Consider the following 16,802-nt stretch of genomic DNA (forward strand, 5'->3'; position numbering starts at 1 on the left):
TTTTCTAGGAGCACAGTGGCCCCAACTTAAAATTTTAGGAGCGCAGCAGAAAAGGGCGCACACACCAATAATTGACTTGACTGAAAATATTCACATTTTGTTTTCATTCATGATCCTCACACACATTGACCTGCTTCCATGCCAGATTCTTTGAGTCGCTACTTTCACTGGTGTTAAAAACAACAACAACAAAAACAGCAAATTTACTGGTTGCACATGGGCAAGTAGATGAAAAATTTACTTGCACACTCTCAAATTTCAGGGGCAAATGCTCCCATTTAGGGGCAGCCTGGAGCCCTGTTGGACAGGCCAGATCATACACATTTTAGACAGGGTGGATTGTCCAGCATCATCTATAATCATCCACCCATATTGATTTATTCCAGTATCATCTATTGTCCTCATTGTCATGTTGTCACAGGAATGAAAATATGTAATCTGAAAACTGGCCATTAAAAAAAACGAACAAACTGGTCTATTAGTGAAAAAACAAAAGCTATCAATTCATGAGCGACAATCACAATCCATGCAAAACAATTTAATGCCCTTGATATCTAACAAACACTATGCTTTGATAGTGATCAAATAGACACATCACATTATTGTACAAACACAGTAAACTGTTCATTGACATTTACGGGTCAGTTTGCCACGAATACTCACTTAAAATCTGGAGGACTGGCCAATTCACAGAAATGTCCACAAAAAAAAAGTTTCCCATGTAGAAATACAAATCGGTATTGTTGAAACACCTGAAGATCTGTAATAAATAAATATTTTCTTCTTAAAGATAAAGAGGTAGGGCATGGTAATACTGTGATCAAGCCAAAAAGCTTTTGCCAGGTTCAGTCTGCAACATAAAAGGGTCGGTTTATGCCAAGTATCTGGTACTACCCAAAGGCGGTAGGGATCTGTCCCTGCAGGCCACACAGCCACTCCACTAGAGGGCACCCACATATACACTTGATTGATTTTTCTTGAAGAGGGACAGAAGTCACCCAGGTAGGTCTGAGCACTGGTGAGTCATAGCACCATACAGTAGCACACAAACAGTAGCAGAGGATAATGAGACACTTTAAAATGAGCACCAACAATACAGTTTAGGTTAGGTTTTAAATTAACCACAGCAGTGCCATTGAATCAACAACATGTTAATGGTTGCTTGTCAATCACAAATAGCACTTAGAGCAGCAGGCAGAGATTGTGCAGGTTTCAGTTTCTCACCAGCTTGCCTGTATTCAGATGATTTTTTTTTCTTCTTTTTTCTCAGTCATGGCAAATGGAATGAGGCGATGAGGAGAATTACTGAGCTGAGACCTCAGCGTGTCTGGTTTGTTTTACTTTCAGAGCAGATTAAGTGTCTCAGGTGCAGCAGTAACATCAGCAGGTCAGCACACAGTCAGGAAAACATCAGGCTCAGTTGGTGGTCCGGTGTGTGTCAGTGCTTCTCACATAGGTTGTAGCTGCCAGTCACGTAGATTCAGAGTTTTTGTGAATTGTATTCTGAAGGAAAATCATTTGTTGTTGTACTATTTTTTTTTGCTCACAGGCAGTTTGTAAACAGTTTTTATGCATGCGGACAAAGCGGTAAGAGAAAGTGGCGTTGTTTGTAGTCCCTTGTCTTCCACCTAGAAGGCACAGGATGAGTACATAGCTGCGGTGAGAAGGGGTTTGGCACCGAAGATTGAGTACGCTGTGACAGGGAGCCGTTCCTTATGAGCTAAGTCACTCCTGACTGGCCCGTCTCTTCTCCAGCTTCATTTTGAGTTCCTCGTTGAGCGCTGTGGAAGGTCAGAAGATACACTCAGATACACTTTGAACTGCTAATCAACAGCTGCAAGCGAGGCTAGCCCAAATATTCACTCACTATGTGCAAGAGGCGAAGGTGAGAGAATGAGTCGCCTCATTGGGTTGGTGGGCGAGGCCGGCACTGGTGAAGTCAGGATACGGCGGTCCGGGGCGGGGGATCTGGACAGGGGACTGCCGCACCAACGGTCTGCATCAGAATGAAAATAATTAGAAAGTATTTATTTCTGTCTGTGACACTGCACAGGTTTTGCTTCATGTTAAAGGGAGAAACCTTGTTTTGGAGGCAGGGCAGGAGCCTTTGGCAGTGGGCTGGTAGGGGCAGTGTGGAGGATCTTTTCCCCATTTTCATCATTGGCAGAAACATATGCTAACACAAAAAAAACATACACATCTTGAGTCATAGATTTTTTAAAGATATAAACAAAAATGCAATAGGCGGTTAAAACTGTCTGCCTCACTGATATTCTCCTCGTACGGCTCCTCCAGTAGGAAAGGTTGTAGAGTTCCTGCTGTCTTCTCTACCAGGGCATCAATGACTTCATGAAGTGTAGCACAAGGAATCTGTGAGGAGAAGCCTGTTGCATTACATGCTGCTGATTTAATAATGCTATCTACATTACTGACTGCTGTAATCTCAAAGCATAACTCAAATGAATCAAGAATGGCATTCATTTTGTCCACACAGATTGGTACCTGTGCTTATAAGCACTGATGACGAGTAGTTACACATAGTGTGGTGCGCAGATTTAAAATTTGGAAAAAGACAGCACCAGTGGTACATGGTATTCACAGACAGCCTGAATTAAAATATCAATACCAGTGTCAGGGGAGAACCAGTTGAAATGATGCTATTTGAACCCAATATTTCTCCAATAAAAAACAATTGGTAGAATCTTATAAAGTGTAGGAATGTAAAATGTACACTAACAGAATTTTATAAACCCATATGTGAATCTGAAATGTTGATAAATGTGAACCCTATCTGTGAGTATCATACACTTACAGGATTTTCTACATCAATGACATAACCGCCTTGATCCCTCTGAGTCACACGGTAATGTCTGAACACTGACCTACATTTAAAAAAAAGGAGAAACAGAAGTGAAAGTGGTGTCCGTCTATGATATTTGCAGCTGAGCAGTGGAAAAGGTGTCTGCTGGTTTTTACCCATTTAAGTCTTGTCGGGTGGTGACAGCAAGCGAGCATCCATCTCTGCCCGGACGGAGCAACATGTTGCCACAATCTGGGTGTCTCTCCAGAAGGACTTCAGCCTCTGTTCGGGAAACCGGTCGAAAGCACCTGCACGGCAAACATGTAAGTTAGGAACACACAGCCTACAGTTCTGCTCACACGACTAGTTCTCTCAACACAGAGGAGGACTCACGCTGGGATCTCTCCAACTAAAGGCACGGAGAGCGGCGAAGGAGGAGCCCGTGTGGGTGTGCGACTTCTCCGTCGGGACCTTTCTTTGTCCACCACCTCCTTCAGCATTTGCAGCTGGCCCGGCAGCAACGTGAGACAGGACGGTACGTTGAGCTGTGGGGGGACAGAAGGCAGAATGTCTCACCAAATGGCACAAGAGAGAGACACTGGTAGAAGGAAGCAGGTGTAGGATGTGTGTGTGTATATTTACATCTATGACAGAGTAGAGGAAACCTTTCCACAGCTCCCTTGATTCAAGGTTAGGTGCCTGGAAAAGACAGCAGCATTTACTGTGCGTTCACACCAAAAGCTTCTAAAGCGTCAAAAACGCCCGAGGATGCCAGGAGAGTTCATTTTTAATATGTGTCTGTGTGTCGAGTGGCATTACTGTCAGTTTGGTTTCCCCATCCTTCATGCGCAGGATGAGTCTGGCTGCCTCCAGGTTTCTGTCCCGGCTGCAGTCGTCCTTCAGGGACACAAATCCACTGAGGTCCATCTTCTCCACATACTGTAACACAAACAAACACACACACTCCTTAGTATGTTCTATTGTTAATATCCATGCTATAATGCATGACAAACACAATGTTTATATTCTGACACTTACATGAGCGTCCTTAGCATTGTTGAAGAAAAACAAAGAATTCCCACACAGAGAGGTCCATAATCGTCTGGATGCCTGTCAAACACATAGAGATGAGCAGATATGTGGGGAAAAAACAGAGGGGAAGCTGTAATAACAACTGTGCTGGTTGTCACATCTGTGTAATGGATATTTCCCTTTTTTTTTTTTATTGCTCTGTCATTTCCTGTCCCAGGGTGCTAATGGAGTGAGCCTCAGCTGCTGTCAGTCTGTGGCTATGGATCAGTCAAATATCCTGCACCTGAGCCAGGCTCACATTACATGTCAGACCTGAATTTGAAATGAGCCTAATGAGGGAGAAGGGGGTGGGTATTTGGGGTGTCCCATCACCTTATAATTAAACACAATATGATGCAATTTGTTTCATATTGTCGAATTGACTGTGAGCAACTTTGCAGTTGAGATATTGGAAATGCACTTTATAGAGCAGGCTGTCAGAGCAAGATGTCAATGAAGAGTAGCATTGAATTGTGGGTGAGGAAAATGCTTGGCAGACATGCTGTTTGAGACATACAGTACAGTGGGTTCTCTATGTCTCATTGAGCCAAAGGGACACACTGAACTGTTCAAGTGATGTATTTGAATTGACATGCAACGTTTTGACAGCATGCTTCCCTCGATCCCTATATCCCGATTCGTTCTTTAGTTGTTGCAATCGCAATAGAAACAGATTTATAAGAGGACGAAACGTGTGATCTGAGGAAAAAGCCCCGCCACAACCAGTGCTAAGTCTTGCCTCGCCCTTTCCACGACAATAAGGAAGTTGACAGCTCCCTGGGAACTGGGGGGGATCAGCCGGTGTGCTGCTGCTGTGCATAGATATCCACACGCTCTCACATACACACCGGCCACGGCTCCTTAACAGCATGCACCGACCGAGACAACATGGCACTTGATCTGCGGACCTACCTTTTCCTTCGGTCCTCGCTTCTCCAGGTATCCTTCGTAGTAGCAAGGCGGGAACTGCGCCCGGGGTCCCCCCGGCCCGGAGCGCTGTCTGACGGGTGCAGCCGCCATGAGTGTCGCTGGCTGGGCACCGAGGACAAAGGGGATCTGAGTAATTCGGGGGGAGTGACACGCCTTCGCCGATGAGATAGTGCTGTGGCAATAATCCAACAGCTGGCTGGTGTAGCCTGCTGTGTCGGGGGGTCATGCAGACGGGGTGCTTGTGCAGATTAAAAATGGCATGGTCGGGATAAATGTTAAAAAAAATTAAATAGACTTGTAAATGTTAAGTTTAACAAAAAAAAGGTAGTCTATCAGGGAAAATGTAAAAACAGATAATCCTATACCTCTGATTTTCTGTATCACTGGACATAATTTATTTCAATTTTTGGATTTAAATAAAATCAGTTCAGCGGGAAGGGCTGTAATATTCTCACACACCTGGAGCCAAATTATTTAACATTTATTGGAACAAGCAAATGAACAGCATCTGTTCCCCTTTACACAATAACAAAAATATACAATACACATACGATTACATTTAGTATAGAGGTAAACCATACATCCTTAAAATAATCCAGGATAATCCCCCATTTAGTCTCCCCCCAGTGTCACAGTTACAAAAATAAGGCCTTGCTTAAGACAGAAGCTGTAAAGAGGACACATGCAAAGCGGTTATAGTTTAAACAGAAAATTCATTTAAGATGTTTACAATAAAATAAAGCTTTCAAGGCTGATAATACTTCATTCGTTAATATTACACAGTTGGGGCAATTCTGGGTATGGATCCAAAACAAACCATCAGAGAATCTAGTGCTGCAATTAATGTCAGCTCCAGCAGTCGGACAACTATTTTAGCCGTGACAGCAGCGGCACACTAAAATTGATCTTAGCTCTTTGTTCCTTGACATTAATCATCATCATTATACAGGCTGCATAATAGCTCAACCTGAGCCCCTGACCCTCTGCTCCCCTCGCAAACTCTGGGTTTTTGATTCAGTGTAATGAGGCATGTAAACCCACACCTGAACCACACAGTTATTTCTCAGCACAGCCATAGCCCTTGGCCCTATACATAGCATGAATAACATAGGCGATACGCAAACACAACATGATGAGGCATATACTATGGTAACAATGAGATTATTCCAGGGATGGACCAGGAGACCAAGCTCCAGAGGCACCATGGGAGTGGGATAGGGCAGATAATGAGAAAGGGGGTAGGGGTAAAGGGGCAGGTGGTGCATAAAGGCTGGTGGGGGAGGGAGGATATAATCCACTGCTGTGTGCCCTTCCCAGATGAAAAGACCTGTCCGTTCCGCTCCCCATTTAAATAGAGATGGGAGAGTTGAGTGGGGTGGGGGCGGTCTAACAAGGGGATCATGACAAGAGGAGAAAGTTGGCATTTTACTGAACAGCACAGACCCTCACAGTTCATCGTCTGCTTGTAATAGGCTTAAATGAAACTGAAACCAGCCATTGTGAGAGGACTTTCCTCATCATAAGTAAATTCTGAACACAATAGTTGGGAGCTAGCATTTTCTGTCAAGTCTGGTGCACAGTTTCAGAGTGAGAGCTGAGGCAGGTACAAAAACACCAAATACACATCAGAATAATTTCCATGCTCTAAATTATAGGTTAGAGTACTAAAGCCATGCTTCTCCCAGCCTAGAGGGAGAAAATAAATCACAGACTGAAAATCCACTGACAAACATTTGGGTAAAATCCCACAAAACATTGTGAGTGACACTGCCAGCAGCATCACTGGAGCCTGAGAAAGAACTGAGGGATATGTGCTTATGGCTTTGGTGTTATGCTGCAAATTATTTGCGGTTGGGGAAGGTCATGTTGCATTATGAGCTGCACTGTCATGTCATGACATGTTCTGTGAAGTCAGGAGAAGAGAAATCATGTATGTATATACTCATCTTAATTTTTAAATATTCACCGTGCATAATTGTGCACATTAGGCTGTGTGTGTGTGTGTGTGTGCCTGGAGCAATTTGGGAATCTGTGTAATCTTTCTTTGGTATCAACTCTAAGGGAAAAGAGCGTCGTGTGCACTGAAAAGTAGTGTTAGAACGGAGGGTACATTCACTTACTGACAACTTAATAACAATTAGTGTGATGAATGGAATATCAAAAGAGGTGTATTAGTGGACACCTACATCCCTTTAGAAATAAACACTCAAACAACCATTTGGTCTAAAATATACTCGACTAATGTTTGTAAAACTGCAATTACAGTTGCAAACAGCAGTCTGTCAGTCTGTCTACTCAAACCAATTGCTAAGAAGCTAAACTGTAATACCACCAGATGGCAGTGGAGGATAGTGTTACATCAAGAAAAGGCCGCCATTCCTCCATGTTGACTGTGAGACAACAGGACTAAGGCCTTTAGTTAAAGGGCTGAAAACTTGGAGTGTAGAAACAGCACTTAGAAAATGCATGCGTTCACATGCATGTGTGTAGTACCAATATGAGCAATACACAGAACAAGAAATGTCATATTGTCGATATAAAACAGAACAAGAGTATAAGAATAAAGTAGTTGCACTTAGTGTTTGTGGATACTGCTGGACATGTTATTACAGATGTCATTCTCTCTTGTTTTTTCTTCATCAGTCCTGGTGATAGAGGTGTAGTGTACAAAGTGCACAGGTGCATAGAGAAAAAATATAAAGACTCAGGATATGGTAAATGCACCCAGACATTATGCCATAGTTTGTGTTTTCTTGTTTTTTGAATAAACAGCCCACAATCCCTACTGTTTTTAAAAACCCATTGAATTTTGTTAGATTCCTCAAATAACTTTATGGTACAAAAAAATAGGTCCCCGTCTTGAGATGTTTACCCTTAAATTACAACAAACAAAAGATATCTTTTAGGTGAAGTTTGATAACCCATCCGCCCTTTCCATCGTCTACCGTTTCCCTCTTGCCTTGCGATTTTCAGTGTAGAGGCACGACCACTTCAACATAGTTGTTGGGGAAGTATCCCGACTTTCCACGAAGGCTTCCCTCAAACCAGTTCTCATCGATTTGACTGACCAAGGTTATGATGTCACCCTCGCGGAAGCCCAGCTCGCCTTCATTCTCTGGCTCAAAGTCATACAGGGCTTTGCAGCTCGGCTCAGCTGTAGAGAGGGACACAATGTGGAGACATGCAAGGAGGGAGAGAGAACAAACATAGTCATTGTCTGAAAAGAAATTGTGTCAGTTTCCCTTTAACAAGATTAGTATATTTTTGTTCAAAAGCATTTCATTAGAGGCAGTGTGTCATCAGGATGTTTTCCAATAGGACTCTGGAGCAGACCACAAAAGTCATCAAAACAGCACATGTTTACAAGTTAGTGCGGTCAGGGAGTATCCTTCTGAAGCTCAAGATCAAATCAATACACTGATAGGTTACATAGCAATACTTTAATTTCAATCATAAAGGTCGTGTTTAGGTTTTAGGGCAAATACTTTTCAAATTTGCTTTCTTGTGTTGGACTGGGCACATGAAAGATATTAAGATTAGTTTCCTTGTAAAATAAATCATGTGGCATGCAGTGATCTTTCTTGAGGTTCAGAAGTTTCAGTGCACAGGCTGTCAGATACAAACAATTCAGCAAAACCAAAGCTGTGTAAAACGTTTCCTTGAACATTTTTTTACTTGGTTAACAACCTTTATTGAAATACCACATTTATCAGTTAAAGTTAAAGTAGAGAATGGTTTTTGCGAAAGACTGTATGTATCTGCAACCTTGGTTAGGGTAATGTTCACACTGACAAGCCCCTCCTTGTTTTCGGGAACTTGACAGACAGGATTCAGCCGACCCAACAGACACCGTTCTCTAATGTTAGTAGGACAGTCGACCATCACACAGACATGCATCCACTTCTCTGGCACACAGATGTGCAACAGAGTGAGTGACAGTAGGGAAACTTTGTAGTTCTGGGTAAGTGACATCATCTTCATCTGTCCACTCACGCGGCCTGCTCTTGGTGGAGTTTCTTTTGAAGGATGGACCTCGATTTTGTACTGGGGCTGATTAATGTTGCAGAAGGAAAGACACATCAGTCTGAAGAATGAGATTGACTTGCACGTATACCTTGCTCTGTGAAGGCCACACACACGCACACACATATCTAGATACTCAATCACAAATCACACAGCTCTCACAAAATGTAGAAAAATAAGTTTACCTGGAGAGTAACTTGGAGGGCTTGATGAAGCAGGTGCATATCCTCCATTGGACTGTTCTATCTCTCCAAAATCGATGGCTGGTCTGGGTTTGGGTGTGTATTCACGCTTTGGACGGTTCTGAGCCTCAATCACCCTACAATTGAATAAAGAGAAACTTAAAATCTCTGAGCTCTGAGTAAGAAATGTACACAAATGAGAAATCATTCACGTTTCTTGTGGGCTGTTACTGCAAGTACAAATAAATTGTTCAAATCAAAACATATCTACTTCGTTTCATGTTACTCCAAAACAAAGTTGATCTTTTCTTTTTGTAATGGAGGAAAAATGAATTATGACAAACTCATATGAACCCACAAAAATAAAAGATACTTATTTAAATTTATATTGTTTAGTAAAAATAAGTAAATGTGAGCTCAGCTTTAACCGCTTGACAGACATTACTTGTAATCAGATGGGTAAAAGAAAAGATGGTGGGGCTGAATCATCCCTTGTCACGAGCCAGAGGACACAGCCTCAACACACAAAAGACATGCCGTCTTCCACAAATAGTCACGGCACTGACCTTTCTCTCAGTTTGTCAGAAAGCTCCTCAAGGATCTGCGCAGCCTGTTTGTGGTACTGCAGCATAGACTCGACAAAAGAGGACAGCTGACTCACCTGCTCCACCTACATGAACACACAGACAAAAACTATTTTAATATGAGACAAAACACAGAATCAACTCTGGTCCTTCAGTGCATTCTTTTCTAGCAAACTGTTAGCATTCCTATCTCTAGTCCTTCACATTTGTTTACCACTGTGTCAGTATTGTTCACCTGAAAATCATCACTAAAACATTCTGAAACAAATATTAAACCTTGTGTTCGTCTGCTTTCCCTATTTAAACTAAGTTTAACTTGCTTCATGCCACATTCCTGTCTATCCAGAATAATATGAAATAAACTATCAACCATTTGTGTGAAATTTTGTGATAAGTATTGAGTAATGGTCAAAAGGTGTATTCTGGGGTCATCTTTGACAACTGAGAAAAAGCAATTCATTCTCACATCCAACCATGTGCAGAATTTTTAGGGATCTTCTGAAGGAGTTCTAGAGATATTGCATTCACAAGGGCAAAATGGGAGAATGGGACAGAGGGACAACCCAAAAACAATATGTCATTCGCTGTCGTTGACGGGAAGGCATAACAGAACAGGTTTAACTGGCTCAGATAACTGCAAGTCACGATGGAAAAAAACAGGCCAGCTATACTGTACGTCATCCTTAGTGGGAAGCTGTAAGTAGCAAGCAACATGCATTTCCAATTGAGGTCGTCAGATATACTATCCAGATTAAATGCTGTCAGATCCTTGTGAATGGGCACATTAACAAGAACTCTATCATTTATACAGTGTCTCTTTATTTGCTCTTATTTTGTGTCAAATTAGGTCTTTGGAAGGATAAAATGCATTTACTGCGTTTATGCAACCTTACTGAATATGCCAACCATCTGCTTCAGCCATACATATAATTAAATCTCAGTAATTGCATCAGAATGGATTAAAGACATTACTTCCTTTACCAAAGTGAAAACCTTATGCAACTTGACTCACACTTAGCAGTCATGAGATTTTTACAGCTCTTACAAAATCTTATAAGACGCAATGAGACATTTTTACTTACAGAAGAAAGCTAGATATGCTTTACAATCTTCTCAAATGTGAAATTCCTACTCATCTTATTCAGCACCTATTAAAGGGATGCAGCATTTACACTGACACTGACACTATTTATTTAAATATATTATGAATAACATTGTTTGTAAGAAGTGTTTGTTGACTTTCACCATGGTGACATCATTTAGCCTACTTTACTCATAACAGGATTCATTGGAAGCAGAAAAGTAGTGAGATGAAGAAGGGAATAGTAGTGAGATGAAGAAGGGAATTAACAATCTATTGCAGCTCTAAAAAAACTATCTGCATGCTACTGTCTCTGTATTTTTCACCTTGTAGAATAAGGACGGATGCAGCTTTTGTGCAAGTTACATTACTGACCTGAATAGTTTGGCTGGTTCAGTCTCATTAATAACAATTACAGGTTTTTTAACAGCCAACTCTGTAATGAATGTAACCAGACACCTGTTTTTATTAACTTGATGCATTACAAAAACAGGTTTGTGTGGGCCATCTGCAAATCTAAGTGAATCAGGTTTGGTCTAACGGCTACTCACATCTGTTTCCAGCAGATTGTGCATGGAGCCCTCAGCCATCTCTTTGGACTCATGGAACTTCTCCAGGGCTTGCCTGATCTCTTCATCTTGGATTTTACCTTGACGTTTCTTTTTATAATCATAGTCCAGACGGCGGCCCTCCAGCTTCTTCAGGTGGTGCTGAGAGGGTGAAAGGGTTTAGGATAGGAGGATGAGGTTTAGGAGATGATACAGTATTATATCAGTACAGTACAGTACATTTTCTATTTATTTCATTTTCACTTGTGTATGACCCTTTTGAGAAATTTGGATCACACTAGGGGCATAACAAACATTTGCATGCAGTTCACCTGTTATGCACCTGGACTGTTAATACTTTTCTCATACTATTGCAGCTGCCACACAGACTGTGGAGCTCATTAGTCAATGTCTGGCCTGTACGTGCTGGAGCATACTACCTCTTTGATTATACCTGAATGTCTTTGATATCCTTCTCAGCGACTGCCTGCAGGGGGTCAATGAAGTTCTGCTTCACATCAATATCCAGAGAATCCTTGACCTCGGCCATCCTCTTCATCGACTCCCCTGTGTCTATTAGAGCCCCACCTGAAGGACAAATACATGTAAAACACAAGCATTAGGGAGTGCGGGACATTGTGAGGCAAGTTAATAAATATTAATGTTTCTATAAAGACAGCAAAAACTAGATTTAAATACAAGTAAGAATTGGGATAGTTTTATCCTACAGGAAAATATATCCACCTTCAATATCTTGCAACTACTCACACTAAATTTTAACGCTTTTCAAAACACAGACACATCTCCCAGACTCCTTTGTTCTTACCAAAGTTGGTATCCTCGCCCACATCGCGTCCATACTTGGTCATGCTCTCCCCCAGGAGGCCCTCAGGCTGGGGGTAGCCCGGACTATTCACCTGTCCACGGATCTTGGACACTGTGTTGAGCATGGAAAGCTTAGCTCTTGTCGCTGGGTTGGGCTGGAGATACTCTGATGTTTTATTGATGATGTCCACCACTGCTCTGCTGGTGATATCTGCTTTCTGGTGACACAAGTCAGGGAGAGACATTATTTTATCCATGAACCCCTGAATGCAAATGGAAATAAGAAACTTGCAAGAAAATAATTTCATAGCACAGCATATGAGGATATTGTCACTCAACACATTAACTATGGGTGTGATTTTGAAATGTGTGACAAACCTTTTCAAGCTCCTTGAAGTCTTCATCCAGTTTGGTTCCCTCTGCACCTCCGACCTTCTCACTCATCAGCTGTGACCACAGAGCAAACACAACAATGAACAATAAGTAAATTCACAATTTTATGGTGCCAGTTCATGCTCATGAAAAACTTGACTTTCTACACTTGTATTGATGCCATTTCAAAATGTACATTTTGGTGTCTGTTTTCCTCTTTATACTTTTTCAGCTCAAGACTGAAGTCAACAACAGAACTGAATTTCTGGAACTGATGTGGGATCAGATGCTTCTGCTGTGCAGGATATCCCTGTTAAATTTCTCCAAACTTCAATGGATATCTAACAACTTTCGCCATTTTCTATTTTTCCTAGGACCAACTGTAACAATTATCGAAGTCCAGGACATGTTCATGTTTTCCATCAGGAGAGACCTACTCAAGTCTGCATAAAGGAATGAGTTCTGCAAACTAGAGTTTCCACAGCACCGAGAGCCTTGCTTCATAAGGAAATATGCTGAAGGGTTTTCCTTTTTTTTTTCCATCAGGTCAGCACACAGTGCAGTTTCCTACACTACAACCACATTCACAGATTCTTTAACTAAACCCACATGCTAACTTCATCTTGCTCTCATTCACCTATGTATATCCTCACCCGCACATGGCACACACATCCTCAATTTCTCATCAGGAAAACAAACTCTAAAATTCTGCACAGTTGGCTGGCAGGCCATACAGACTCTCATTGTATGTGTGTATGCCTATGTGTGTGTGTGTGTGTGTGTGTGTGTGTGCGTGTACTTCTTGGTTCAACTTGGTGCAGCTGTCAGCACCAGTGCACATAAAACTCCATGACCAGATGGATCAATCAATCTCTCTAGTTTATATAATACACAGGCCTGGCAACGTTCTTTTGTATTAAACATTCAGTGGCTCTGAAAATGCCCTAAGCACTCACTGCCAACTGGCTCATGGGATGTAAATTCAGCCCCACACGATCCCCAATTGTGAAGTCTAATATACAGGATTTTAATTGCAATTAATGCATCTCATGGTACCAGATGTGAAGCTGTGGCATGTAGATGTGTGAGATGCAAACACAAACACACTTTGAGTGCTCCATCTGGTGTCATAATTGTCAACAAAAGTTTTTTTAGTCCAACACAACTAACAAATGTGTCCATTTCAGTCAGACTACGGTATGTAGGTCTGACCAAAAGTATTTATGCTGTTTGTTACTTTGAACTGTCATTTGGGATTGCAAGAGATACAGAGTCATTAAAAGATTCAAAATGGGATTTAGATTTGGTTAAGGCTTTTTGTTACCGTGGAGTTAGGTAGTTGCCCTCGTAGGCCAAAAAGATATAGGAAAACAAAAGGTATGTAATGACAAACACCATAGTGCAAGCTTTAAATAAATTGCAACTTAGCTTAACACTATTATTCTGTTTGTTTAATCATTTATCAAACTGATTATCATCCTCTGCCTTTTTTTTCTTTAATTTTATAGCCTAAGATAAGAGCAGCAATACGTGTTGTCCAGACCTTGGATGGAGGACAAGACGTTCAGTATGGATCTACACGTTTACAGCTCTCCTGTATGTCCCAATAGTTGAGGCATTCACTGTGGGAGTTGACCAGTTCTTTGGTGCTATAGTGTTAACAATGAGTCTGTCTTGTTGTGTTTTCCAAAACAACATGGATCACGGATCCAAAACAACATGGATCACAAGCTTTCAATGTATTCATGGTTATTCTTGTTGTATTCTTGACATATTGACTCAATCTGCATTTTTTCTGGTTACCTGGCAGCTTGAAGCTGGTTTGGGCAGAGTACTCACATAACTAGGATTCCATCATTCGTACACACCCACCGAGCAAGAAGCCATTACTTACAGATCACTAATGTTGGGCCAAAGACAGGACGTGCTGCATGGCAGCTGTCATCAAAACATTGGCCACTGGTTTTACAGCCCCTGCCTCTTATGTTTGTGGTGGCAGGTTTAACTCTTAACTGCCTCTTGAGCCAACAGTACAGCTAATGTGAAAAAAATCCTACTGTGATTATTTTGGAAAACATTGCGAGCATAATAAGTATTTTCAGTTGGTTGTTTTTGCATTGCATTTTCATAATGAAAATATGCCAAAATTACTACAATGTTATAGTTTCATAGCCAGGCCTCTCTGTCGCACCAGGACACTTACGGTGGGGCAAACACAGCACAACTACCCAGCTTTTTTGCAGCCCTTGCATTTTGCATATTGCTCTTGGCCATATGATGATTTCAATTATATTTCAATTAATTGTTCAGCCCTAGTCAGCAGTTTCATTTCCTTCATACTGGTGGTAAGTGCTGTTTGAAAGTTGGAAGCACAGGACAAACCTGGCTCTGTTAGTCTAAGATTTTCAGAAGCAACAAATGCAAGGCTCTGTAAGCCATAAACAGACGACAGTGTCAGTCTGCATACAATCTGGCAGTCAGACAGTTGGCTAACGTGGCATTAAGTCACCTCCATTTGTTTAAATATTTGACATGCTTTTTAATATCCCAGGTCCATCTGGTGTACACTCTGTCTGAAGCACTTAAAGTGTAAAAGAAAATGGGGCTTGTTTTCCATAATAGGATATCCATCATTGTAAAGAAATCAACATTATTAACAAAAGTGTAGTTCCTATGTTAAATATTTAACCTAATGTCTGATTGACGTCCTACAATTTCCCATATTAGAGATGAACAACTGACCTAAGACAGAGACTTGTCTTCCATGGACTGAAATAGATTTGCGTAACTACAGCGGTTTCAATAGAAATATCTTGACATTGCAAGACACAATGTCATCGCACATCCACATCACTTCCGTTTAACATCTAGAAACACGAGAGATAGTTGTAGCTTGGTGATGACAGCATTGATAGATGTGTTGTGGGGTTCATACTGCGGCCTAGTAGCCACAACACATTGACCAATTTGCCTGAAGTGTTTTGAAAACGTTGTGTAATCTGAGAGATAACAAAACACCACTTTGAATGATGTTTCTACCTGTTTTGCAACATGACAACAAAACATGATGAAACCTCTCGTCAGCACATTCAAGTACCTCAAACAAGTCAAACACTATATATTTTCCGTCTGTTCCCTGCAACAACTAAAGAAACTTCAGCAAGTTGTCGTTACTTTTTTCAAAGAAAATTCAGAGACGCAGGCTGCGTAAAGACCTGGCTGCAAAATAACTCCTACTGACCTGCCTACGACTTACTCGGGTTAATATGAGGTAGGAGGTTTAAGGAAACAGTTAAGTACACAAGATTAAAACAAAAACAAAACACTCTCGAAACAGGAAACAGCACAACTTCAACTTTAGTTGGAAGTAACTTCGCTATAACTTCCCAGTCGCTGACATGCTAACTTCAGATTAGCTTCAGCTAACTGTTACCACTGACGTTACCTGTGAACGACAACACATCTGACAGTTGATGAAGAGTTATATATCATGTATATTATAAATAACACAACTCGTCATATACTTTTCACCAAGTAAACCTTGTTCACGGCGCTTAACCAAACAAAAACATGTTTTATATTTGAAGCTAGCGGTATAAAAGTAACGATAATGTCTGCTAGCCAGCTAAGCTATCGGCTAACGTGAAAAGTAACGCGTTTACCTGGCTTGCTTTGTAAAATTGCTTCTTAAATCCTGCGACCGACATCTTGCACCGTGAATAGCACCACCTGGACCTCGACGGGGGGAAATATGTGACTAAAAGTAAATGATGTGGGTCTGTGGGAAGCACAAACAGCGGCCGTGCAACAACTCGTCTTAAAACTTTACTCCGTGGATGTGAAACTTGCTAGGCAACCGCAGTTTCCTGGCTCCAACTTGGTGTGGGAGGTTCCACACGGCTGGATAAAGTGGGTCAGAGCCACAGAGAGAGAGAGAGAGACAGAGGGAAATGAAAATAATGTAGGCTAATACAGCATATTGAACAAAGTAGTTAACATAATGTTATTCGATGATATGTTATTATTTCTCCATGAATTGTTATGTAGCCTACTTATACTATGCAGCAAATATCTAACATCTGGAAAATTCTAATATCTTTTTTGATCAATCTATTAGCTACTTAAAGGGTTGTTTACTTGCTTCCAATTATTATTTTTTGTTGGTTAATCACTAATACAGTCTAATTGATAGCCTACAGTTAGGCTAGTGCAGGGCTTCTGCCCTTATGTGGCATTTTGCCCCTAAAATTTAAGGCAGTGCAAGTAGATTTTTTTATCCACTTGTGCATGTGCAACCAGTAGGCCTACCGTAAATCTGTTTTATTTTTAACACTGGTGAAACTTGGAAGAGGCGACTCAAAGAATCTGGTAGCCTATCTGCAGTGG

General features: G+C 41.3%; 2 protein-coding genes across 3 annotated transcripts; both read right to left on the reverse strand.

The window, feature by feature from the left end:
* Positions 1-337: 337 nt before the first annotated feature.
* Positions 338-4,949, reverse strand: stap2a (signal transducing adaptor family member 2a). Its single transcript, XM_085805841.1, has 11 exons — positions 4,784-4,949; positions 3,839-3,910; positions 3,620-3,739; positions 3,443-3,499; positions 3,194-3,345; positions 2,977-3,108; positions 2,813-2,882; positions 2,268-2,370; positions 2,081-2,176; positions 1,868-1,996; positions 338-1,781 (listed from the first exon to the last, which is right to left on the reverse strand). Exons 1-11 carry the CDS (start codon positions 4,889-4,891, stop codon positions 1,726-1,728), a joined length of 1,095 nt encoding a protein of 364 aa, XP_085661967.1. The 5' UTR covers positions 4,892-4,949; the 3' UTR covers positions 338-1,725.
* A 317-nt stretch (positions 4,950-5,266) lies between these two features.
* LOC146971312 (endophilin-A2-like) lies at positions 5,267-16,256 on the reverse strand. Of its 2 annotated transcripts, XM_085805831.1 has the most exons (9): positions 16,079-16,256; positions 12,423-12,491; positions 12,046-12,262; positions 11,674-11,807; positions 11,223-11,381; positions 9,573-9,676; positions 9,010-9,143; positions 8,795-8,851; positions 5,267-7,955 (listed from the first exon to the last, which is right to left on the reverse strand). In XM_085805831.1, exons 1-9 carry the CDS (start codon positions 16,121-16,123, stop codon positions 7,771-7,773), a joined length of 1,104 nt encoding a protein of 367 aa, XP_085661957.1. In that variant the 5' UTR covers positions 16,124-16,256; the 3' UTR covers positions 5,267-7,770. The 2 variants fall into 2 exon arrangements, with proteins under 2 accessions (XP_085661957.1, XP_085661959.1); XM_085805833.1 differs by lacking the exon at positions 8,795-8,851.
* Positions 16,257-16,802: the final 546 nt, after the last annotated feature.

The sequence above is a fragment of the Trachurus japonicus genome, chromosome 17, assembly GCF_045865225.1.
Source record: "Trachurus japonicus isolate A0001 chromosome 17, Traja_1.0".
Lineage (NCBI taxonomy): Eukaryota > Metazoa > Chordata > Actinopteri > Carangiformes > Carangidae > Trachurus > Trachurus japonicus.

Bases quoted from the DNA above. Each gene is read 5' to 3' on its own strand.
- stap2a (XM_085805841.1), bottom strand. From the start codon at position 4,891: ATGGCGGCTGCACCCGTCAGACAGCGCTCCGGGCCGGGGGGACCCCGG. The intron at 3,109-3,193 runs GTGAGTCCTCCT...TTTGCCGTGCAG, and splicing joins TTAGTTGGAGAGATCCCAGC to GTGCTTTCGACCGGTTTCCC. The intron at 1,782-1,867 runs GTGAGTGAATAT...GACCTTCCACAG, and splicing joins ACCTTCGCCTCTTGCACATA to CGCTCAACGAGGAACTCAAA.
- LOC146971312 (XM_085805831.1), bottom strand. From the start codon at position 16,123: ATGTCGGTCGCAGGATTTAAGAAGCAATTTTACAAAGCAAGCCAG. The intron at 11,808-12,045 runs GTAAGAACAAAG...TTTGTCCTTCAG, and splicing joins GGGCGAGGATACCAACTTTG to GTGGGGCTCTAATAGACACA. The intron at 9,677-11,222 runs GTGAGTAGCCGT...GTGTTCATGTAG, and splicing joins ACAATCTGCTGGAAACAGAT to GTGGAGCAGGTGAGTCAGCT.